Source organism: Pseudonaja textilis, chromosome 1 (genome assembly GCF_049901715.1).
Source record: "Pseudonaja textilis isolate UNSWEBS1 chromosome 1, rPseTex1.2, whole genome shotgun sequence".
Classification (NCBI taxonomy): Eukaryota; Metazoa; Chordata; class Lepidosauria; order Squamata; family Elapidae; genus Pseudonaja; species Pseudonaja textilis.
In genome coordinates, this window is record NC_141990.1 from 284,117,971 (window position 1) to 284,143,620 (window position 25,650).

The 25,650-nt window shown below is 36.2% G+C and overlaps 1 protein-coding gene across 4 annotated transcripts in view; it reads left to right on the forward strand.

Moving 5' to 3' along the window:
* The window catches only part of MIA2 (MIA SH3 domain ER export factor 2), a 54,550-nt gene that overhangs the window by 10,770 nt on the left and 18,130 nt on the right, over positions 1-25,650 (forward strand). For 2 of the 4 annotated variants that reach the window (XM_087921924.1, XM_087921927.1), the window contains exons 5-14: positions 818-3,508; positions 5,722-5,934; positions 6,040-6,134; positions 14,844-14,963; positions 16,929-16,950; positions 17,051-17,139; positions 18,991-19,110; positions 20,267-20,377; positions 24,104-24,175; positions 25,166-25,270. In XM_087921924.1, the coding sequence (XP_087778050.1) occupies positions 818-3,508; positions 5,722-5,934; positions 6,040-6,134; positions 14,844-14,963; positions 16,929-16,950; positions 17,051-17,139; positions 18,991-19,110; positions 20,267-20,377; positions 24,104-24,175; positions 25,166-25,270 (3,638 nt within the window). The remainder of the gene's footprint in view (positions 1-817; positions 3,509-5,721; positions 5,935-6,039; positions 6,135-14,843; positions 14,964-16,928; positions 16,951-17,050; positions 17,140-18,990; positions 19,111-20,266; positions 20,378-24,103; positions 24,176-25,165; positions 25,271-25,650) is intronic. The other 2 variants (XM_087921926.1, XM_087921928.1) reach the window with 1 other exon arrangement.

The window sequence follows — 25,650 nt, forward strand, 5'->3', positions numbered from 1 at the left end:
GTTCAGTGGGTCTGAGATCTCGTCTGCCACTTCCTTCAAAACCTTGGGTGTAATCCATCTGGTCCTGCTGATTTGAATTTGTCTGGGCTAGACAGGTGCTCACTTACCATTTTCTTCCCTGGTTTAATTTGTGTTCCTAATCTGCTTTTTGTGGTGCTGTTTTTGATAGGTTGGATGAATGAATAATAAAATATTTATTGCTGTTTTAGACAGTGGGAAATCAGCTATAATGGGGAAGAAAATGAATTTTATTAGAAAGAAGACTTATAATAAGGGAGGAATAAAAGAGAAAAATAAAGAGCAAAAAGCCAAGAATACTAATGAAGTATTTGAAAATTTTAATGAAAATTACTCCAAAGATGCAGGAGATATTAAAGCAAGCTATGTTCATAATTCAGTGGCTAAGATGCTGAGTTTGTCGATCAGAAAGAGTTCAGCGGTTCGAATCCCTAGCACCATGTAATGGAGTGAGCTCCCATTACTTGTTCCAGCTTCTGCCAACCTAGCAGTTTGAAAGCATGTAAAAATGCAAGTAGAAAAATAGAAACCACTTTGGTGAGAAGGTAACAGTGTTCTGTGCACCTTCGGCGTTTAGTCATGCTGGCCACATGACCACGGAGATGTCTTCAGACAGCACTGGCTCTTCGGCTTTGTAACGGACATGAGCACTGCCTCCTAGAGCCAGAAGTAACTAGCACGTATGTGCGAGGGGAACCTTTACCTTTACCTTATGTTCATAATGAAAAAGAAAAGCAGGAAGTTACTGAAGATGCAAGGAAGTTAGCTCAGTCTCCATTTTCTATTTGTTTTTCTCCAGATTCAGTCATACATTCTGAAGTACAATACAGTGAAGCTGAAGAGCTCCAGTGCATTTCTTCTTTTAACCACTATACAGATCTCTTTAGATTTCAGAACTTTCTAGACAAAACCAAAAATTCTTTGCAAGAAATTAAAAGAATCAAGGTTAAAAATAGCCAATCTAAAAATAGTGTTGAATCACTACAGAAAAACAAAGAAATAGAAAAGAAAAATATGTTCAATCAGAAAACAGCAAAGAAAACAAATCTGAAGGAAGATGTTTTCAACAAAGATTTTTTTCTACTTTCATTAACAATGCAAAACAATGCAGGCAGTGCAAATGTAACAAAAGATGCTAGGATATTATTAGAAACATTTTTTCCTTCATCTGAAAAACATTTTTCAGAATGTATAATAAAACCTTTATTCCAGGATCAAAAAACATGTGATAAAAACGTTGGCAAACGACACAAAGTCTCAGAATTACAATTTAGTGTACAAAGATCAACAAAACAGTATAAATCTGTAAAGAGAGTTTTCTTATCTAGAAAACAATACATTAAAAAAATTAAACATTTAAACCTAAAATGTTTGGATGAAAGTACACCTGTCATCAGTTACACTGACGTTATGAAGAAAGCTGAGATTTCAGAACCATTGGTTTGTTTGTATTCAGAAAAATATACCAACAATGATATACAAGATGATGTTATAGATTCTCATAAAGAAAATGAATTTGTTGAGGTGAAGAATGTAGCAAGCATGACACTTGGTACTATGAAAAAAATTTCCATAATTTATAACAAAGACTATCCACAGAACAAAAGTATAACTAAAGAAAATATGAATCAGTTTTCTCAAAAAAGAGAAAAAGTACAAATTCATGTATCAAAACAAATTTTGCAATTGACTATTGACAGTCAACCAGACAGCAAAAAGATGCAAACAACTGAAAAATACCCAAATAACTTAAAGAAGCAAGGGTTATCTCCATTCACTGCAGGTCAAGAACTGCTTCAATGTGAAAAAGAATTTTATGGACATGTCAAACATAATTTGAATTTTGTCACACACAGTGTGGAAAAGAAATACTTTCAGGATCCACAGATGCAGACAGGTAAAAGAAGCAATGAAGTAAACAGTTCAGAAATAATAGAAAAATATGATGATAGTGCTCAACATTGTGATGTTCCTTCAGTACCAAAAACGATTGAAAATTATGCTCCCCAAGAACAAACTATCCCACATTATTCTGATTCTCATACCTTTTCTAAGAAAAATATACATTTACTACCCATGTATAAAAGTCTAATCTATTCAAAAGAAGGTAAAAAAGAATTTAAAAGTAAACAAAAGATTTTAGCTTCTCATGTTGATCAATCAGATAGGGAAAAAAGCATTATAACCAGTACAAGGCCTGATAGAAAGCATATCAACCAGGCAGAATATACCACAAAAACATATTTAGCACCTAATTTAGAAAACAAGTTTAAACTTTTAAGTCAACGTAAGAAACAAGATGGCATTTTAAATACTGGAGATACCGAACTTGAATTTCAGCAAGAAATAGTACCACTAATGTTATCTGTACCAGTAGTAGTATCTCAGAAGAAAACTAAACACAGTTTAATCGCTGACTATCATAATTTACTTCTTAAAAAGCATGGTTTAGTAGACACTGTTGCCAGTGAAGATCTTCTTGTGCAACATTTAGACATTCAGAGGGAAGATTCCAAATCAGATCGTACTATTAATCCTAGCAAATTTTCCTCAGATGAGATCTCCCATCATCTTGAGTCTATAAATCATATTATGGATTGCACCCCTATGTACACAAAAGGTAGTTTAAACACACACCATTTAGTTTTTGATGCTGATAATGAAATATTTACAGAAGACAAAACAGTTTGTTTTAAAAATTTAAACTATGTACCTAAACTATTTACTTATGGGCATGAAAAAGTTAAGCCAGAAAAGGGCCAGGAAGATAAGAAAAGTGAGAAAAATAGGAACAAAAATGCGAGAAATTTTAATATATGGCAAAGTGTTATAAGCAATATTTTTGATAAAACTTCATATTATTTTGGAAAGATATATCAAAAAACTAATGATAATGATAATTTCACAAAACATAAAATTAATAAAAATATGAAAGCAGAGAGATATAAGGCTAAGTCTGCCCATGAACAAACAAAATATGAATGTCAAGATGTGAATGTTTTTTATTCTTTTAATAATAAAGTAATGCAATGGAAAAAATATGTTACTGCAGATTCAGAAAATGGTGACAGAAACACTGTCAGACTCCGAATTCTGGAAAAAGAGTCTGTTTTCCAAAATGCAATTCAAAATGGTAAATTGATAACAAATACAGGCTTAGACTGGAAAGATGCCAGTTCCTCCTTAAGAGTCCAGGAATTTAATTTAAAGCTAGTTGAGGAATCAAGAAAGATTATTCAAGCAAATATTTGTGTAGATGAATTGCAGCAACTGCAGAAAGAGTTTGAAAAGCTTCAGTACAACTTCTCCATTTCTCCATGTGAAGATATTTACAAGAAAAGAAAACAAGCAACAACTTTGGTGGAACATAGATGTAAATTAAATATTGGACACAAGAAGTGTATGAAGACCAAAATGCATTTACTGCCAGAAGTCCAAGGTCTAATGTGGGAAATCAGAAACAACTGTGGAAGCCAAAAGACAGAATCAGGTACTAGGCAACTGTTTTGGTAATAAAGCAAGTAGATAAATCAAAAATTCCTGAAAATTTTTGTTTTTAAACAAAGAAAGTTCCTCTATTTTTATTAGACAGAATGCAACAAAAATTGATAGCTCTTTTACACTGGCAGAACTTCAAGATAATATCCTACTCCAGGGGTGTCAAACTCAAGGCCCATGGGCTAAATCTGGCCCATGGGGACAGGGTGCTTAAATATGGCCCGTGGGGCCACCCTGGAAACAGCAAAGGACCAGCCTGCGGTGCCTCTGCCAGTGAAAATGAAGCCGGGGAGGCCACATGCATCCCCCTTGGGTCCTGTTTTCGCTGACAGAGGGCTACAGGAGGCCATCGCAACCGAAAATGGGGCCTGGAGGGAGCACGAGCTCTGTTTTCGCTGGCAGAGGGCTAGCAAAACAAACTAAAAACAAAAGAGGAAATGTTTCTCCTTTTGCATTTGGGAATGCAAGAAGGGATAGGAGAGAAGAAAGGGAAAGAGGAAAGAGAAAAAAGAAGGGAAGATGGGAAGAAGAAAGGAGAATGAAGAGGGAAGGAAGGAAGGAAGGAAGGAAGGAAGGAAGGAAGGAAGATAGATTATAATAAGAGTGCGGGAGGATCTGAGGGAAGTCCTGCCTTAGCACTTGACCACCACAGGTGCCCCTGACATGAATGATGTCGAGCTGGTCACGCCCACCCTGGCCACGCCTACCCCAGCCACACCAGCCAGCTCCCCAAGGTCAAACACAACCCTGATGCAGCCCTCAATAAAGTCAAGTTTGACACCCCTGCCCTACTCTTAAGTATAGTATTACTTCTGATGATTTAAAGCATAATTTAAAATAAAAACAAATTGATGTTTTCAATCATTAGAAAAAGTGCAATATTTCCACAATATAACTAATTTTAGTAGATGTATTACTTATGAATGACTTGGACTATTAAATGCATTGTAGTTCTTAATCATTTGGATTTTAATTGTTTATATATATTAGAAAAGAACACTACATTTAATTCTTCTGCATCAGTTTAGAAATCAGGACTCTAATATATTTCCTGTCATCATAATGAACAGAAGATAAATTTCACTTCCAAATGTGAACAATTCAAGTGGAATGCTCTAGAATCCTTCCCACACTTCTGAAAATCTGTATTTTAATTTTATTTTTTCCCCCTTCTTTTTTATAAGGCATATTATTTCATATTCATAAGCCTGATAAATAATAGTTATCGTTATACTAAAACAATTATCCTGATTTTTAGGACCTTCTAAATGTCTTTATAGTTATAATAGCCTGGACTCTAATAATTATTAGGAATGTTTTGCTTATATGGATTTAGTCCCCCAGTACATTCACTCAAAAATCAGTTCTGATTCTGGGGGACTCTTGATAATGATGTCATTATTATATGTGCTTGTTGTTCATTACTGAGGAAAAATCTAGGTGTTATCTGGTTCCCAAACATGGTGCTCTAAATATTGTTAAATAAAAACAAAACAAACCCAAATGTGATTTGCTTGTGCTGGGTTGAGCATAATGTGTGGATCCAGCCATTTTGTTTGTAAATGATGATTTGAGTCTTAACATATTGAGCAAGCCCCAGCTATGGTTATATATTATAGTTAAACAAACCATGTCACGGCATGATTTGTGAATCCAGATTCATGGCAATCTTAACCAAAATTATTTTTATCAGTATAATGAAAATGAAATAAATAGTTAAGTGGAGGAGCAGGTGAAAAATGAAAAGGACTACCTAATCTATCCCATGCTTGTTAATTCCACCCCAGCCCCCCAGGTTCAAAGATAACTGCAAGCATATGTAATGGTTACAGTTTACTTAGTTGTTGGTTTAAATGGTTATCTGATACTTTACAGCACAGCCAATAAATATTCAATCAGAAATTCCTCAGTACCCAAGTAAATGGATAGCAGGCTGCTGCTTTACTATATGATTTTATTTACTGGTATATATTTTTCAGTTTTATTTGACACCCATCTCACTTTGAGATGACTCAGGGTGGCAAATTTTTAGCAACTTAGCATCAATTCTAATAATAAAATTATTTTTTTCTATATTATTTTTGTGTTAGCTTTCAGTCAAAAACAGAAAAGCCCATATTTTTTTCAAGATGTAAGATAATGATGCAGAATGCAACCAGCTAAAATCTCATATAAATTAAATATATAATATGTAATTCTTTGCAGATAATGGGAAATTACCTGCCAATGATCTCAAAGAAAAAAATCCTTTGAATTCAAATAAGAAAGCTAAGAATGACCAGTATTCTGAAAAAAAAACACCTCCCACAAATACTAAGAAAAAGCCAAATGCTTCAGGAAAAAAATATCTAGACCAACAGGACATCAAAGAAGTACAAGAGAACAATCTAATGAATCAAAGTTGTATCATTAGTAATGGTAAGCAAACTTAATCTAAATATTAAAAAACCAGATTTTAAGCAGCATTTCATCTGTAAAGAAGATAGTAAGAACTGTTTTTTCTTTTTCTTGTGCATGAAACAGAAAATGAATGGCTACTTCACTTAACCCTGGATTTGAATACATTCTGTGCCACTGTAACTTCTATTTTTTCATCTATGATACCTATAGGTAAAAAGGTAAGTTTCTTCAATATGAGTCTACTTTCTGATGCTAATGCTAATCAAATGTATGGTTACCATATCTAGATAGCCAAAAATCTGGACAAATAGAGATCAGCAAAGAGACACATAATGGTCTGGCTCTCTATTGTTCTTTAATGTTTGTCAAGATTTTTGCAGTTCATGTATGACAGTTTTTTAAAAAAATTATTTGGCATTTAAAGTGTTGTACATAATGCCTTTTAAGCTTATATTTTTCAAGATAGGTTAAAGATAGATGTAGCTTGCCTTATGGACTTGAACTACAATTCATATTATAATTAGCATAGTGTTTGGTATCAGAAGGCAAGTATTATGATCCAGATTACCAAGGCAGAGGCAGGCTTGGATGGAATCCTTCATTGCTTTGTTAATTCCACAAGGAACAGCCCTACAATAACCATTGTGGCTCCACCCCATACTTCCCTGAAGACAGACACTCTCAGTCACAGAAACAAAAGCCAGCAAACAAAAAAAAAACATTCACAAAGACCAAGAGGAAGGTGCAAGCTCATGGGGCAAGGCCCAGAGTTATAGTTCACAGGACAAGGCCACAAGGCAAATGGCAAGTCCACCAGGCAACGGCATAAGGCAAGGCAGAGGCAGAAACATGAGTCATGGCTGAGTTTTTCCAAAGCCAGGGGATGTATACCAAAGCAAACAATTGTTCCTGACAAAGACAATCCCATGCCAGCTGTTCATTGTGAGGAGGAGCAGGGCAACCTTCTCCCCAGCAGCTTTGCAAACCTCCTCTGAGCTTGCCTCCACTCTACTCTCTGTTCTCTCAGATCGAGTAGGGGAGGCAACTGTTTCTCATCAGAGGGGATCTGCTGCCTCTCAGCACCATTGAATAGAATAGAATAGAATAGAATAGAATAGAATAGAATAGAATAGAATAGAATAGAATAGAATAGAATAGAATAGCTTTATTGGCCAAGTGTGATTGGACACACAAGGAATTTGTCTTGGTGTAAATACTCTCAGTTTACAAAAAAAAAGGTACATTCATTAAGAATCAAGAATCGTAATGATAGTCATAGGATACAATCAACAATCAAATCATACTAGGAAACAGTCAATATAAATCGTAAGGATACAAGCAACAAAGTTACAGTCCTACAATCACAAGTGGTAGGGGATGGGTGATAAGGAGTGATGAGAAGATTAACAGTAATAGTAGTGTACACTTTGTAAATAGTTGAACAGTGTTGAGGGAATTATTTGTTTAGCAGAGTGATGGCTTTCGGGGGGAAAACTGTTCTTGTGTCTAGTTGTTTTGGTGTGGAGCATTGTTTTGAGGGAAGGAGTTGAAACAGTTTATGTCTGGGATGTGAGGGGTCTGTAAATATTTTCACAGCCCTCTTTTTGATTCGTGCAGTATACAGGTCCTCAATTGAAGGCAGGTGGGTAGTAATTGTTTTTTCTGCAGTCCTAATTATTCTCTGAAGTCTGTGTCTATCCTGTTGGGTTGCAGAACCAAACCAGACAGTTATAGAGGTGCAGATGACAAACTCAATAATTCCTCTGTAGAACTGTATCAGCAGCTCCTTGGGCAGTTTGAGCTTTCTGAGTTGGCACAGTAAGAACATTCTTTGTTGTGCTTTTTTGATGTTTTTGATGTTAGGTGTCCATTTTAGGTCATGTGATATAGTAGAACCTAGAAATTTGAAAGTCTCTACTGTTGATACTGTGTTGTTTAGTATTGTAAGAGGTGGTAGTATGGGAGGGTTTCTTCTAAAGTCTACCACCATTTCTACGGTTTTGAGTGTGTTCAGTTCCAGATCGTTCTGGCTACACCATGAGGCAAGTTGTATAACTTCCTGTCTGTATGCAGATTCATCGTTGTCTCGAATGAGACCAATCACTGTTATGTCATCAGCAAACTTCAGTATTTTAACAGATGGATCGTTTGAGATGCAGTCATTGGTATATAGGGAAAAGAGAAGTGGAGAAAGCACGCAGCCTTGTGGGGCCCCTGTGCTGATTGTACAGGTATGCCTACAGGTATGCCTACCTGCAGCTGATTCTTCCCCATGTCCGTGGGGGCAGACAGCTCTCCATCCAGTTGACCAACGCCTGAGGAGCCAGCATCATCCTCAGCCCCTGGCCACTCCAAACATTGCAAGGGAGATGTGCCATCCTCTGTCAGACAGTCCCAATTCCAATTCCTCTTTCTCCTCCAAACTGGGACCCGATGGGGCCATGACAGCAAGGTTACTCTGGTCTGACACCTTTCTTCTGGTCTCCAAAAGCAGAGGCAACCTCATTTTCCACTGCATTTCTACTCCTATTTTTCCCACTCACATCCATGTTAAACAGGGACAAAAGGAATGGGGAAAATTTAAGGAAATTTAAAAGGACTCTGCAAGAATAACATAGTCTAGCAATTATAGAGAGTGGACAGACCAGGAAGTGAGAATTCCTGGTAACTACCAGCACTCAAATTGCAGCTACAAAATTAAATTCCCAGAATTTCTTTCTTCCACAAAAAAAAATCAGAAAAATTATTCAATGCAGATGATGCTTTATGATAATATGGGCACAGAGCTGTATATATGCAACATAAATACCATGTTTGAAAGTCCAAAATTTTATTAAAATATTGTCAAGATCAAATTAAAAAAATAGTACTATCACAGCCTGCCCAAACTCTTTGGGATATGACAAACAAATACACATAATTGTAATAATTCCATGTTATAATTTTGATGGACTTGGCAAAATACATTAATTTAAATTGACTGATGGAAATTAAAGGACTCAAAATTCTGGCAGGGAAAAACAGTTTTTCCCTACACAGCCTCACTCCATGTTTCTTAAATAGTCTTAACTTAGAAGGAAAATTCAAATCCAGTTGAGGTTAATTTTCAGTAAATATGCTTAGGAATGAAATCTGCAAATTTGGCACTGTAATACTTGAGCAATCATATAAAAAGGAATAAATATGAACTAGCACTGCCATGTAAGTGCAATATATCCATTATTATTGCAGACCAGCTTGTCTATTTCAAGAATTGTCAGTCTGATAGTCTGTTTTTTCCAACACTGTCATAAGTCTAAATGTTTTACTTTGCAGGTTGGGAGAGGGTGGTAGAACAGTACTATGAAATTCTCTTTTAATATATTTTAAAGTATTTGCTATATATAAATAATTCTATATTTTCCAATTATGGTATTTTACAGCGATAAACTAAAAGATTGTCATTAACTTCTCTTTTGCACCCCCTTGCATTAAAAGCACTAATATCAGAGGAGAATCAATCTTGTGTCCATCTGGAAGCAAATACTAAGATTTTATCATCTGGGTTATGAGTTTCTAAAAAGCTAGAAATAATTTAATGCTTTTATAGCATTTTATACAGTTACATTTCCCATTCCACAAATGGGAAAAGAGGTATATGATATAGTTAAACTTTGTAATGGAAAATGAGACTTCAAATGATTTTATCTAAAAGATACCAACCTGTTGGACTGCCACATAGTCATTGTACTAGATGCTTTTTTATTTTGTGAGTGGGAGGAGGTTGCTTCACATATTTTTTTCTATTATTTCTATCTTAAAATGTCAAGAGTATGAAATGTTGGTTTCTATTTTGAGTGCAAAAACAAATCTATGCATTGACAAACACACATACATAAATCTGTGACTAATATGTTGTATTCATGCTATGCATATCAATCCCCTTTTAGCATAAATTTACTTATAATTTCTTATCTTTTAATGACTCTTGCCCTTTCTTCTTCCTCTTTGTTCAATTAGCAAGACCAGAAATATGAAATTTATGGACAGTTTGTTTTATAGGTGTCATGTCATTGAAAACATAGTCATCTTTAATTTTCTTCTGGGCAACTTTAGAAAGGAGTAATATTTTTATTGAGTGGTGTTCCTTAACCATATCTCTTGCATCAGGTAAAAAGCCTTAACTTCTATCAGGCTTTTTTATTAGAGGTTAATTGTATGCTTTAGCATTTTAGTTTTGCATCCCTACTGTCTATTCTTGTATTTACATATTGCATAATTCATTTTAAATTTTAAATGTTATTTTACAGCATGTAAGCCTCTGTTCTCAAGGGTAATATATCAGATCTGTGTAATCTGTTTTGAAGTGTGATATACCAAATCTAAAAACAATTAATCTATTTAAATAAAATTCTACATAAGTACAGAATACTATATGAAATTTATATTGCCCTATGTATGGTGGTGGGCAAAAATGACATAAACCAAGGGCCTAGGTCTATTCAGAATGGGAGAGGTTTGCATTTAGAAGTAAAATGCCATATTTGAGACATAATTTTCTTAGTGGAATAAAGGACATTGAGACAGGAACTTGTTATACAAGTTTCATGTTCTATCTGAACCTGTTATTTTGCTTGGTTTCTTGCTTCATTTATATTTAAATACAATTGATTAGTAATTAATCATAAGGGTAAAAAGTAGAGACTTATGTTTAAAATAGCTGATACAGATTTTATAAAAATAAAGTAGGTAGCATAAAATTATTTTTTGCCAAATGTAAAACATTCCCTTCCATGCAAACAAAGCATATCCCAGCACTGGATGTTGTATATAAAGTGTCAGTTATAGAGCTATATATAGCAGTGGTATATTGTATCTTGGAAAAAAACCAAATATCCTCAGCCTATATTTCAAAGCCAGAATGTTTACTTGCTGGACCATACTGTTTCACGCCTGATCCATCTCACTGTTGGTGCTTTAACTATTTGGTCCCTGGCCCTCTCTATTAAAAGTGTATTCCCTCAGTACAGATTTTATGTCAAAATGGCATGATGGTGTAAGCAGAGCATTAAAGACAGTGGTGCATTTAAATATGTTATCTTACCTCATATGAAGAGCTCATGCCTTTCAACTCTTCAGACTTAAATAGAAGCATCTGATCTAAAGACATATTGACATTTTCTGTCATAACTGATCAAAAGATTTTCACTGTGTTATAGCATAAGCATTCTTACATTTTTATTAAACTTCAAAGATGATACAATTAATATAGTTAATATAATCTAGATAGTTTGACAGTGTTGTGGGAATTAGTTGTTTTAGCACACTGATGGCATGGGGGAAAAAAGAGTCTTTGTGTCTAGTTGTTCTGACGTGCAGTGCCCTACAGCGTTGTTTTGGGGGTAGAAGTTGAAACAGTTTTATGTCCAGGATGCAAGAGGTTTGTAGATGTTTTTACAGCCCTCTTTCTGGCTTGTGCAGGATATAGGTCCTCAATGGAAGGTAGATTGGTAGCAATTGTTTTTTTCTGCAGTTCTAATTCTCAGTTGAAGTCTGTGTTTGGCTTGATTGGTTGCAGTGCCAAACCAGACAGTTATAGAGGTTCAGATGACAGACTCAATAATTCCTCTATAGAATCCTATCAGCAGTTCCTCGGGCAGGCTGAGCTTCCTGAATAAACTGTTTCGTTTTTGAATGACTAAAATACATTATTACTTTGCAAGAACGTGTCAAGGAATGTTCAAAGTCTGCCTTAGGACAGAATTTCTCAACCTTGGCAACTTTTAGAAGTTTGAACTTCAACTCCTAGAATTTCCCAGTCAACATGCTGACTAGAGACATTCTGGGTTTTGAGGTCCAGAGTTATTAAATTGATCAAGGTTGAGAAACACTGCCTTAGCAAATTCAGCGTGTGAGAGTGCGTAGTTGCAGTCCGTATGTTCGTTTATTGTCCGAATAAAGTGTCTTCATGGTATCATGCGTGTGGATAATAGAATCAATATGCATCCGTATCGATACACGGATGACAAAGCTTCAGCTCACATCAATAACTTAGAATCCCCATTAAAAAAAAGAGGCAAGGGAATGCGAACTTGTTCTCGCTTCTGAACAAGTGCGATATTTTAAAATATTAATCTGCGTCAGGTAGTCGAAGTAAATATACCGAAGGATTATAAATACACCACCCTGTAGCCCAGCCTGGTACTTCGCCCTCTCTTCCGTATTACTTCTTTGGGGGTAATTATTTGTTGACAAGTTGGGGATTGCTTTGCAATCTGCTGATCTCCTTCCCCTTTGAGCAGGCATGGTTTCTTCCTCTTCCCCTCCCCGGCGCTGCCAGTGGTACACCCTGATAGCCGTCCGAGACAGGAAGAGGAGGTGCTGGCGGCGCGAACGGGGCTTTTTTGGTAGAATCGCAGCTGATGCAGTAAGATGGCAGCGTCTTTTAATGTCGCCGTTGCTGGGGGCAGTCCGGAGGGCGCTGTCGCCGGGATTTTCGGGCTGGGTTGGAGGGACTGCGTTCAGCACTACTATGGGTTGGCCTTGAGAAGTGCTCGGAGCGTGAGTGTGGGAGACGAGGGGCCGATTGTGAAGCAATATGGGACGGGGGGAGGGTCGATCGCCCGGCCCTTGCCCGAAGTTAAACCTGCCGAGTTCTCCGGGGTTTGGCACAACTTCTTTCAGGCGCTTAGTTCCTAGGAGCAGAAAAAGATACGTGGCTGTGTGCTGCAGTTTTCAACATCGCGCGGCCTCATGGGAGACGGTGGCCGTCATTCTGCAAGAAGAGGGAAATTTCCCCATATTCTGCTGTTGCTCCTGGTTTCTGTGATAAAGACCAGATTCAAACGAAGTCTCCAAAGCTAGGGAAAAATAACCCCTGTGACTTAAATCATGTTCTTTCAATAGTTGCATGTGGCAGTAATTCGGATAAAACTTTTGCCTCAGTAAAGCTTGGTGTTATGAATTGTAGGTAAAGGCATATTATTCTTATTAGAAAAATAGAAAAATTCAGCCTCTTTGCAGATCTGTAGAATTGATCCTGTTTTTATTTAGCTATACGTATTACCAAAGCCCAATAACTTACCGAGGCTGGTGGCTTTGGAAAATTAATGATGGGAACACAAATCCAGTATATCTGGAGGGCATCAGATTAGGCGATGCTGGGCATGGCTTATAACTGAAACAGGCATTATAAATCAGACCTTTGCACAAATGTTAGTGATGAAACTTAGATGTTTGAGCTGTGTTGAGAATAGATGAGGAGGTCCAGGTTCAAGACATAGTTATTTTAGATACAGTTTTCTAACGTGCAGAACAATTGAGCAGACTGTGGTCATGCTTCACATCCCTGTAGTGGAAATTTATCATTTAGGCAATGTGTTTTTTCTGTTGCAGTAGATGCCCTCTCGAATGGCATCCTCCTGTTCCGTGGCTCCCTTAACTACCTTTCTGGAGGTAGTTAAAACTACCTTTAACTACCTTTCTGGAGATAGTTAAAACTGTGGCTGGCTCTTTGGCTTGGGCTAAGATGGATACCAAACTTTTGCTAGTATATGTATATAAAACAAGGAAACTATACCTGTCACTTTTGTTGATGACCTGTGGCAGGATTTGAATGGAGATATAGTGATTCTTCTGCTCCTACTGGATTTGTTAGTGGGGCTCAGTATCATTAATTGCGGTATCCTTCTGGACTGCTTGCACTAGTTGGAGAAAATATTTCACAATGGATCTTTTAGTCCTTCAGAGCAGGCATTTCAAATTGGGGCGAAAGAAGAAGAGTTGAGGCCTCTTCCCTTCTTTTAAAAAAAGAAAAATCTTTTGAAAAATTGAAAAGTTAGGATTAAGGTGTCCTCAGTTTACCATCAACCAAGGCCAACCAGGAAATGGATGGAAATCTGACCGAGTGCTTAGAAACTATTGGTGACTGGAGGAGACACTCAGGCTAAAGTTAAATGGATTTTCTGTTTGTATAGAAGTCTTCTGGCTCCAGGTTAGTTATATCTATCATTCCATATGGACTGAACATGTGAAGGAGCAGGTGCATACTTGAAAGTTTTTCTGATCTCATAATACCTGCTAGATCAGCAGGTAGATGCTGTAGCAAGAACAGACTTTGCTCATCTTCAGCTAATGTACGGAAGTCAATTGTGAGTTATTATTACAGTGGTACAACAATGTTACTTGACAGTCCAATGAGCAATGAGACCCCCAGCGTAATATATTTTGATTGGAGGCTGAATTCCACATACTGATTTCAGTTATCAGCCAAATCCTTGGTTTCAGGCTTCTAGCAGAATTCTCCTTAGCATCTTTCATTATTCGGTAGTTTTGCCCTTAGCACTGATTGGAACACTGAAATTAGACAAATTTATAATGTTAACTTTCATAGCTATATTTTTCATTTTGTCTATAAAATTTTCTGGGCATCATTCGTGACAAAAGGTGAAAGTGGACTAACAGCATAATCTGTTGCATGTTTAATTGGGTGTTAGTTTGATTTATTTGCTAAAGTTGTTCAGAATTGTTGTTTATGGCCATAAACTTTTTTGCATGCTTATCTGTAAGCTCTTAATAGATTTATATTGGAGTAAAGAAGTATTAGGTCATGTCAAATTTCACTTACTTCACTATATGATTAAGTCATTAATATTTATTTGCCAGCATATATTCAACAAATCTGAAATATAGAGTTTCTGATAATACTTCCAGAAAATAAAGAAAACTAAACACTGACAACTCAATTGATGAATAGTATTTGGTATTTCTTTGTGCAATTGCCCTGATTAATGTAATGTAACTATCCCTCTTTCCCTTTTATGTTTATTATGCATTTTACCTGGGGAACATTTTATTAAATGCAATAATTATGAATTGATATGATCAAAATATGGAAACTCTTTTAACAATTGTTCTGTCAGCTTTAACTTTGTTTTCCTTCTTTAAAGGTTGTCTCATCACTGCCTGAAAATATGAGACCTGGTCCAGATCTCTTTGGTTTTTCATGGGAAATTGTTATGGTTGCCATTTTTACTGTTTTACTGTTCATATGCAGGATGTATAAGTCAGTAAGTATGCAGTGTGGCATTGAACTGGAATGCTGTAAAATCATTCTGCTAAGCATTTAGCTAGAGCAGATTTTTATACCATATTTCTATGCATGCTTATTTGCCAGTAGATCAATTTATGGATAGTTAAGTTTAAGACTGTGATTCTAAATTGCTACATAGATTCAGGAGGATGATCCTCTCTTCAATCAGAATATATATTGGAAATATTAAAAAAAATAAAATTAAGCTCAATAAATGTTGAGAATTATTAACAAATTTTATTTTCCTTGACTAAACTTCCTTTGATTTGGAATATTTAACACAGCATAATTTGACATTTCCAAATCTAATTTTGTGATTTACAATTATATAAGAACAGCACTTTGCAAAATGTAAATTATAACGAAGTATATAAACTCTTTTCCCTTCTTTCCCTTAAACTAGCTTTTTGTAAAATCTCTCTTTTGCGAAATGATGATTATACAATCCTTCCTTCCTTGTTCTATTTAAATATTGTGGTAAACCTCCCATTGTAACCTACAGCATTATGCAAAATTTACCTTTTGATTATACGTTTTATAAAATAATACAACTAATAAGTTATGGGAAAACTTTGTAACATTTCAGAATTGCCTCCATTTGGGAAATGCTTGCAATTTTAAGCCAACTTGTTTTGATTTATTTGTTTGATTTCTATAGCTGCCCATTTCAACAAGGAAGTCTCATAAAACATAAAAACAATTTTTCAAATTAAGACAATTAGACCACAAGTCCCTGGGCTGTGGCCTACTACCAGGCCTTGAGCTGTTCGGAACTGGGCCATGGAAGTGGCGGGTGAATGCACATGGACATCCTCATTTGCACAAGCAGCATGTGAGCGCGTATACGTGCATGCGTGCATGCTACTTGTGCAAATGGATCTTGTGCGTGCCCACCGTTCATGCGGGTCCATCCCCTTTCTTCCCCCTCCCTGTTGTTCTGCAAGGCCAGAAAGGTTGGGGAACTCTGAATTTGACAGTACAAAGTAAATATATGTAGTATCAGGCCCGGGGACGTAATCAAGTGTTCATGAGCTTGCAAAAAACCATGAAAGCCACCAACAACAACAACACCTCCCCACAAAAGAGGAGACTAGACAAAAGCTATTTAGACTGGTTGGATCAAGTTATGGTCTTTTGGGGAGAGGACACACTACTGCCTCCTTAAGAACCATAGGAGCCGTTCCCTCTTTCGAAGAGTTATTAGTCACCACGCAGACCCAATCACCTCCCAGGCAGCCTTAACCAATCAGGAGGGACACTGATCTGATACAGAGGTGGCCTAACTAGCAGCCACAAGAGGTCTACTTCCTCAAATGCAGCAGGATCAAACTCTACCCAGATATCCTTGCAAGACTTCATTCCTTGCAGCCTCTGCTTGCACTGCCTTAAAGTTCAACATTGAGTGAATGCAAGCAACTTTATCCTCTAAAGCATATTCCTCATAATAACCCTGCAAGTAAGTCCCAGTATTGTTCCCTCCAGGGAAGGACCATGTTACCAAAATAGGGCCCCTGGCAATTATCTGCAGATGCAAAGGGAAAGAAAGAATCACATTAAGAGGTCTGGGTGTGAAAAATTATGTTTTCTTCTTTGATCAGTCTGTCTAATTTCACTTAAGGAATGTACTTTCAGTACTATTCACTGTGTTTAAGACTAAGGTTAACAATCTTAGCTAATTAGGTGAATGTGGTTAGCTTTATTGTTGTTTTATTTCAGCCAATGTGTTATGGTTGAAGAAAACACATTCTAGGAAAAAATGTATTATTATTTCCATTTTAGGTTTCTTATCTAATTAGTGTAAGGTTTATATTATGCTTGCTACAAACCAAGTCTACTTTTTTTCTTATGCTATACTAATCTTAAAATTTAAATTGGAAATTGAGTTTCAATCTCCTCTGATGTTGTGAACAAACTGCAATATTTGCTCTTTTCTTTTTTGCAGGTTAAAAGTAGACTTTATTTAGGTAAGTTAATTTATTTTCTATGTGTTAAGCCCTGTAGAATTGTGTTGGGGCTATTTTCTGTTAAAGATCATAATACTTGTCTCTTTCTTTTTTCTTTTAGAAAGAGAGAAGCAGCTTGCCAATAAGATTGCTGAACTAATTGAAGAGCGATGTAAATTAATGGATAAACTGAGTCTCCACAAAAAAGAGGTAATTTTAATTACTTCACAGTTCAAATGTGAGCAAATAGGTATGGAAAGATAGGCAGTCTATGGGCTTCACTATCAGAACTTGCTAGCAAAATGGCCAAAAATGATGATATAAATAATGCCTTTTTTTGGTAAAATAAGGATTGAGGTGGAAACAGAACAGAATGGTTTTGGCCTGGGCCACTTTGTGGTGGAGAGATTTAAGGATCACAATTAGAATAGCTTGCTTGTCTCCATTCTTTTAAATTTCCTCAAGCCCAGAGAAGAGTTTAAAAAGAGCCCTAAAGAAATCTGTCACTCCTTTTGGTAACATCACTGCAAGGTCTCCTGCTCTAGTCAGAGTAGTAATTTTTTACATCCAACTTAGTAGAAAAGTTGCTATCTCTGAATGGGATAACAAGCTATCCATAAAGTCCCATACACTCTTTTTTAAAATGAGGCTTATTTCAGCTTATTTTTTTCAATGAAGATTATTTCAGCTTATTTCAATGACGCATCTTCCTTGTTAGTATGATTAAGCTCCAATGTATATTTATTGGGAGTTAAGATTTCTTAAACACAGGATGTCATACCTTAAGAAATCTTGAAATAGGAAAGGATGATGAAATTACACCATCCCTTGCAAACAAAAGTCTTAACTTTCTCTAAAGAATCATTCTGCAGTAATTTCAATTAATGTTAAATCTAGATGTACTAGATTTGAACATCCCTTTTAACACAAGAATTTCAGCCTTCTCACTTCATGGTTGTCACATTTAAGCTAATTATTGGATTTTTAGATTAAATTTAATTAATATATTTTTATTCTATGCTCAGAACTAAATAGTTTCACTAACAAACTTTTTAGGAAACAATATGATTTGACTTCTTTAAGTCAGTATTGGCTAATACTATTGACATTGTATTAGCAAACCATTTTGATTTAATTAGAGATGAAGTTTTTTCTTCCCCTTTTCCTAGTAATTAATGCTTTCCCCCTTTTTTCTTTTATATAACCTCATTAGGCAGGGACAGCAGTAAGAATGCTCTTTAGTAGATGTGTTCTTCAGTAACAAAAATGCTAAAATGGAGAAGAATGTGCTTGTAGTCAATATATAATGTGTAAGAGTGCTCAATTCTCTCACAGCACATGAGTGATTGATTGGTCTGCCAAAAGGAATGAATTAATTAACATTAATCAGGTTTTGTTGACCTCCAGAATCTGGTTCTTAATGAATAGAAAATGTTAAGTCTCTTATTTTTCTGACCTGCATTTGACAGGGTAAGGAATATAAGGAATTTAAGAGGGACTTTCCCTCAGATTTTGTCATCATAATTTCTAATTGTATCTTGTCTATAATAGTATCCATTTTAATTACTCAATTCTGATGCATTTCTGACTTATTAAATCAAATACTTTCCTGTACGTTTTACATCAGAAAGGCACATAAAACCAGATTTACTTTCAGGGATGATGTGGAAGGAGCAGTGTTCTGAAGAATCTAGAAATAGTTAAATCTTTTATTTGAAATTTGGTTTTCATACTAAAATATTTCCCCAACATGTTATTTTTGAAATGAAACTATGGCTTATATTTTTAATAAAGTTATTGAATATGTACAATTATATATTGGCTTGAGAATAATTAAATTTGAAATGATAAAAAGTTTTAGACCAATTTTTCTGAGAATTTATTAGAAAGGGATAGTTTTTGTGCTAAATAATTTTTCATTTGTGCAATCTTAGATTGCTCTTGGATCAGACTGTCATTAAAAACAATTTAAAAAATTAATTTGAACTATTGGAACAAAATGAGAAGTGCTGCTGTTATTTCCTTCTTTGTTTCAAACTTAACATGATATTCTTGTTCTAGTATGCAGAATTAGAAAACACTCTGAAAGATGGCAGCTTTCTACAAGAGTCAACCATTGCATCAAATATTAAGGTAAAATTGGAAGAGAGAGAACTACTTGTGGGGTATTCTGGTTCAAATGTAAGTATGTGGGTTTATTCAAAGGTTCCTAGTATTTATTTGTGCTTATAATTAAGTAGTTGTAAGTGGAATTCCAATCCCACATAGTACAGTTAATGATAGCTTATTGTTAGGAATGTAAGTCACCTAACAGTTATTTGGTTTGGAAATATATAAACCAGGATAGACATTTTAATACTGTATCTTTAAGAAAATGCAAAAACTGTAATTGGGTGTGGTTTCTCAAACGGCCATAAGATGGAGCCAGAAACCTGGGTTGTTAGGAGTGTGTGTTTAGTCTCAGAAGAGAGTCTCAGTGAAATGAGTGAGTGAGTCTCTGTTTCGTTCTGTTGGAGAGAGTTGCCATTCCTCCATATTTCCCTATTGACTGTTATTCTTGGATTTGATGTAAGTCTGTTACTGAACTGTTTTTGATACTGGACTTTGATATTTGGATTATCCCTGAAATGGAAACTGACTGCTTTAACTGTGAATGACTTGAACTGCTTATCTTGGACTTTGCTTAAATGTTTATTGGAAGTAAAAACCTACATTTACTGTACAGTGTATCTGTGTGCTGTGTGTGTATTATTCAACATTACTCTCACTACGTCTCCCTATATGCACTCATTCTTCTAATGGGGAATTACCTCAATATTTATAATACAAGTATTTGCAAAATACTATCCTCATTATTAAACACCTCTTGCTTGAGCAGCATAATCAAGTTAAATTTTTCTCGTGTAAAGGTAGAATCTAGAATGTTGAAAATTATAGCATTTCTGACAAATAAGATTGACCAAAAGATTTGAGCCATTTCAAAATAAATAAGAGCTTAAGCCATAATGTTAGATGTTCAGGAAATGGATTATTAATATTCTCTAATATTGAAGATCTAATTTATGATAGGTTTCCGAAATAGAATTAGGCTATATATTAAGCAAGCTTGTACATAACTCTTGAGTCAACTTAGAGAATTTGACTAGATATTCTCGAATTGAGCTTTGTCATTTTTATGACATGTACACAGCTTGATAAATTTGTATTAGGTTATATTTTAGTTTTAGGGCTATTCCTAATTTGTGATGATTAATTACAGCTAAAAGTTTTTAATAACTATTGTGTTCTAGAACAAGTACTTCTGAATATCAGCATGTTTTAAAACTTGGTATTTTAGATACAGTATGAAGAACTGAATGGTTCAAACTCAGCACTCAAGAATGAAATAGAACACTTAGAAAAAGAATTGAAAGAAAAGAAATCTAAACAATCAGAACAGGATAATCTGGTAAGTCTTCTATACAAAGCAAACTTTCGGAAGCAAAAATATTATAATGAAATTTATCTATAATATCTAATATCTTGTTTTTTCATTTTTAAAAAAGTGGATAATATCTCATGGTTGATTCAGTTTTGCTTATTTGACAAAAGTAACATATTTGAAGGTGAGTCAACATACATTGCTCAAAAAAATAAAGGTAACACTTAAACAACACAATGTATCTCCAAGGCAGTCACACTTCTGTGAAATCAAACTGTCCACTTAGGTAGCAACACTGATTGACAATCAATTTCACATGCTGTTGTGCAAATAGAATAGACAACAGGTGGAAAGCATAGGCAGTTAGCAAGACATCCCCAATAAAGGAGTGGTTCTGCAGGTGGTGACCACAGACCATTTCTTAGTTCCTATGCTTTCTGGCTGATGGTTTGGTCACTTTTAAATGCTGGCGGTGCTTTCACTCTAGTGGTAGCATGAGATGAGGTCTACAACCTACACAAGTGGCTCAGGTAGTACAGCTCATCCAGGATGGCACATCAATGCGAGCTGTGGCAAGAAGGTTTGCTGTGTCTGTCAGCGTAGTGTCCAGAGCATGGAGGCGCTACCAGGAGACAGGCCAGTACATCAGGAGACATGGAGGAGGCCATAGGAGGGCAACAACCCAGCATCAGGACTGCTACCTCTGCCTTTGTGCAAGGAGGGACAGGAGGAGCACTGCCAGAGCCCTGCAAAATGACCTCCAGCGGGCCACAAATGTGCATGTGGCTGCTCAAACGGTCAGAAACAGACTCTGTGAGGGCGGTATGATGTCCACAGGTGTGGGTTGTGCCTACAGCCCAACACCATGTAGGACGTTTGGCATTTGCCAGAGAACACCAAGATTGGTGAATTCGCCACTGGTACCCTGTGCTCTTTACAGATGAAAGCAGGTTCACACTGAGCACATGTGGCAGATGTGACAGGGTCTGGAGACGCAGTGGAGAAAGTTTTGCTGCCTGCAACATCCTCTAGCACAGTGGTCCCCAGCCTTTTTTGTGCCGCGGCCCGGTACCGGCATCACAAAATGATCCGTGGCCCAGTACCGGCATCAGCACGCATGGCAAGGCGAGCCGAGCGACCAGCCGGCCAGCCGTCCCCCGCTTCTCCCCACAACCTTCAACTCCTCCTTTGTACCTATGTCGATGGGCTTCGGGACGGCTTCGGGACGGTCGCTCGGCTCGCCTTGCCATGCGTGCTGAAAGAATCCTCGCGCCTTAGTTTTGTTCGAAGCCGCCCCCCCCTCGATGAAACTAAGGCGCGAGGATTCTTTCAGCACCCAAACGCCGCTTTCTACCCGAAAAGCTCACCGGAAGCACTTTTTCATCAAAACAAGATGGCAGCGCCCAGCAAACCAGCGGCCCAGTAGAAATTGTTCCACGGACCGGTGGTTGGGGACCCCTGTTCCAGCATGACTGGTTTGGCAGTAGGTCAGTAATGGTGTGGGGTGGCATTTCTTTAGGTGGCTGCACAGCCCTCCATGTGCTCGACAGAGGGAGCCTGACTGCCATTAGGTACCAAGATGAGGTCCTCAGACCCCTTGTGAGACCATATGCTGGTGCGGTTGGCCCTTTGTTCCTCCTAATGCAAGACAATGCTAGACCTCATGTGTCTGGAGTGTGTCAGCAGTTCCTGCAAGACAAAGGCATGGATGCTATGGACTGGCCCGCCCATTCCCCAGACCTGAATCCAATTGAGCACATCTGGGACATCATGCCTCGCTCCATCCACTAATGCCACGTTGCACCAGACTGTCCAGGAGTTGGGGGATGCTTTAGTCCAGGTGTGGGAGGAGATCCCTCATGAGACCATCCGCCACCTCATCAGGAGTATGCCTAGGCATTGTAGGGAGGTCATACAGGCACGTGGAGGCCACACACTACTGAGCCTCATTTTGACTTGTTTTATAAGGACATTACATCAAAGTTGGATCAGTGTTTTTTCCCCTTTAATTTTGAGTGTAACTCCAAATCCAGACCTCCATGGGTTGCTAAATTTGATTTCCATTGATAATTTTGCGTGATTTTGTTGTCAGCACATTCATCTATGTAATGAAAGTATTTAATAAGAATATTTCATTCATTCAGATCTAGGATGTCTTATTTTTGTGTTCCCTTTATTTTTTTGAGCAGTGTATATAATGTGTGTGTATATATATATATATATATATATATGTTTTCTGAGGTTCTCGCGGGTATTTGTATGTGGATCTTTGGTTGTTCGGGTTTTCTCCGCGTAAGATTCGAAGTATCTAGGCAACGTTTCGATGAAGTCTCATTCATCATCTTCAGGCTTCTGTCTTCGGCTCTGTGCTTCTCAGAGTGATGTGAGATTGCAGCTGCTTCTTCTTTGTTTTCTGAGGTTCTCGCGGGTATTTGTATGTGGATCTTTGGTTGTTCGGGTTTTCTCCCGCGTAAGATTGCAGCTGCAATCTCACATCACTCTGAGAAGCACAGAGCCGAAGACAGAAGTCTGAAGATGATGAATGAGACTTCATCAAAACGTTGCCTAGATACTTCGAATCTTACGCGGGAGAAAACCCGAACAACCAAAGATCAATCTATCTATCTATCTATCTATCTATCTATCTATCTATCTATCTATCTATCTATCTATCTCTATATATATATGACTCAGTCTTCAGTTTGTCTGAGGTTGGTAAAATGAGGACCCAGATTGTTGGGGGCAATATGCTGACTCTGTAAACCACTTAGGGAGGGCTATAAAGCGGTATATAAGTGTAAGTGCTATTGCTATATATATTGTATCAAATTTTGTTTTTGTTTTAATTTAACATCTAATTAATTTTTTAAATATTTTAATTATGCTTGTGAGAGAGGATGTCAAATATTTATTGATACTTGGTAGTTGAAGATTAGAAAAAGAAATAACAATACGATATTTTGAATACGTTTTAATCTTCAACACAGTGCTATGATCTCACAAACTTTTAATTAATTCTTTCCTCAGTTATCTGTGTTATGCTTAAGATACTTCATAAAAATAATGCTAGTTGGAATCAGATTCCCTTATGTTAGTGATGTTTATAGTTTAGGTAGTCTCAAAAACTTTTTTTTTTCTATGTGAAAAAACTGTTCCCTAGATATCTGCTAGGCAAGCTTATGAGGAAACTGTAATTAAAGCAATGTTTTGATGGCAATCCAGGCCCCTGATTAAAGTTTTAAAATATTTTTAGAAAATTTCCTTTTTAAAGGATATCATTCTAAGGTCTTTTTCAATCTTGTAGATATTTTTTAAAAAATTTGACTCCAAAATATTTTGCTAGAAAAAGAGTGGATAAAGGACGGGTCTAAGTATCACAGGATATTAAAAACAGTGACATCTGGCTATATCTATGACCAGACTGAATTATTTATTTCTTTTGGAAAATGGAAGAATTACTATTTATCATAAATAGCTATTTAACGTAGTCACATTTATAGTGTTGGGTTTTTAAAAAAACATTTAAAACATTAAAGAGGGAAGAGTGAAAAGATGACAAGACAATGACTGACTCTTTCATGTAACGTATGTATATGGCATCTTAACAATTGAAAATAATTTTGAACAATATGTTGCCAAGATGAAAAAAATATAATAGTAAACTAAAACATTCAGTGCACAGGCATTTTGAGTTGGCAGTATTAATCACATTGAAGAAAGTTTTCTGTAAAATAATGTTTAATGTTGTTGCAGATGGCTGAAATACAGAAAAGAAGGGCATCTTTAGAAAATGAAGCAAAATCTATCCAGTGTCAAGTAGCTGAGGTAATTTAACTTGATTTTTTTACGGGCAAATAGGTATGCTTCAAAACAGTGTACTTGACAATGCTCTTTTTTTCCTCTAAAAAGTGATGTGGCTGATTGAGGAGCCAGTAACATCCTTAGAAATAAAGCTGATTATGGATGTTGATATTTGGCAACTTGTTAATTTCCTATTTAACTTAAAAGAGTTTTTTAATGTAAAAGATCAGACAGGAAAGCTGAGCTTGATATGCACAAAAATGGCTTATTTTATCTCCCTGGCATTGCCTGGATCCAAGGTTTTAATAGTCATAAATAGATTAAGTCTCCTTAGTACTACTGGGGTTAGTTTTTTTGGTTTTGACTGTAATTGGGTACTTTAGGGGAAAATTAGAATGCTTTATTTATGTTCTGATATGTTGTCCAGTACTTCAGATAAATCTGACCAAGATCGTCCTATTGTTTTTCAAAGCTTCTTACCTCATTTTCAGAACCAAACCCATTGTTTAATTCTGTGTCATGAAAATATAGTGGTGTACAATATTCCTTTGCTTGAAAAAAATATTTGGGTATATTCCTTAGTAGTGTAGCCTAATAGGTGTTGCAGTAAGGAAGGCAAGAGCTATATTAGCACTACTTTGGAATCTTTCTATTATTTTTCTCCCAGTATTTCTGGGGATTCATGTGGAAAGTACTGTTTAAGTACTGTCAGAAGCAATCAGACAAGTAACTGTTTATGACTCAGAAGAATTGCATTTTCTGTGGCTGACTTTTCAAGACCACTGCCAATATGACACATTGCATTCCATATATGTATGTATGTATGTATGTATGTATGTGTATATATATATATATATATATATATATATATATATATATATATAGAGAGAGAGAGAGAGAGAGAGAGAGAGAGAGAGAGAGAGAGAGAGATTGATTTAAGGAAGGTGCTTCAAAACTGTTAAATAAATAAATAAATCGATGCATGCAGCTTTATATGGTCTCCATGTCATTTAGGCCAAAACCACATTAAAAGTATATGAAATTAACAGAGAGAGATTGAAGACATCATTGCAAGATGCAATAGAGGAAAACAGACATCTTCATGAAAGTGAAAAACAAGTATGTACTTTTCACTGACTCTATACATACTTAGACTTTTATTCTTTAAACTGTTAAATACTATAAAAAAAGAAGAAATTCATCCAAAGAAAGAAGGTTTCGCAGTGCTGCTGCTTTTATAAGTAATTAAATTTTGAGACTTTGCTTTTTAGCAGATAAATTTATTTAGTACTGATAAAAAAAGCCCTTTGTGAAACCATTTATAACCCATCTAGTGATTACTGGGACAGTTGAAAATGGAAAGAAGATCATGTGTAGAAAAGGTAGTGGAGGAGACAAGGGCAACATAACATCTCTAAGCTCCTAACTCAGCTTTTACTATTCAGTTTGTTTTTGTTTGATTTGTATTTCATTTCTTTGATATAATATAGTGATTTTTC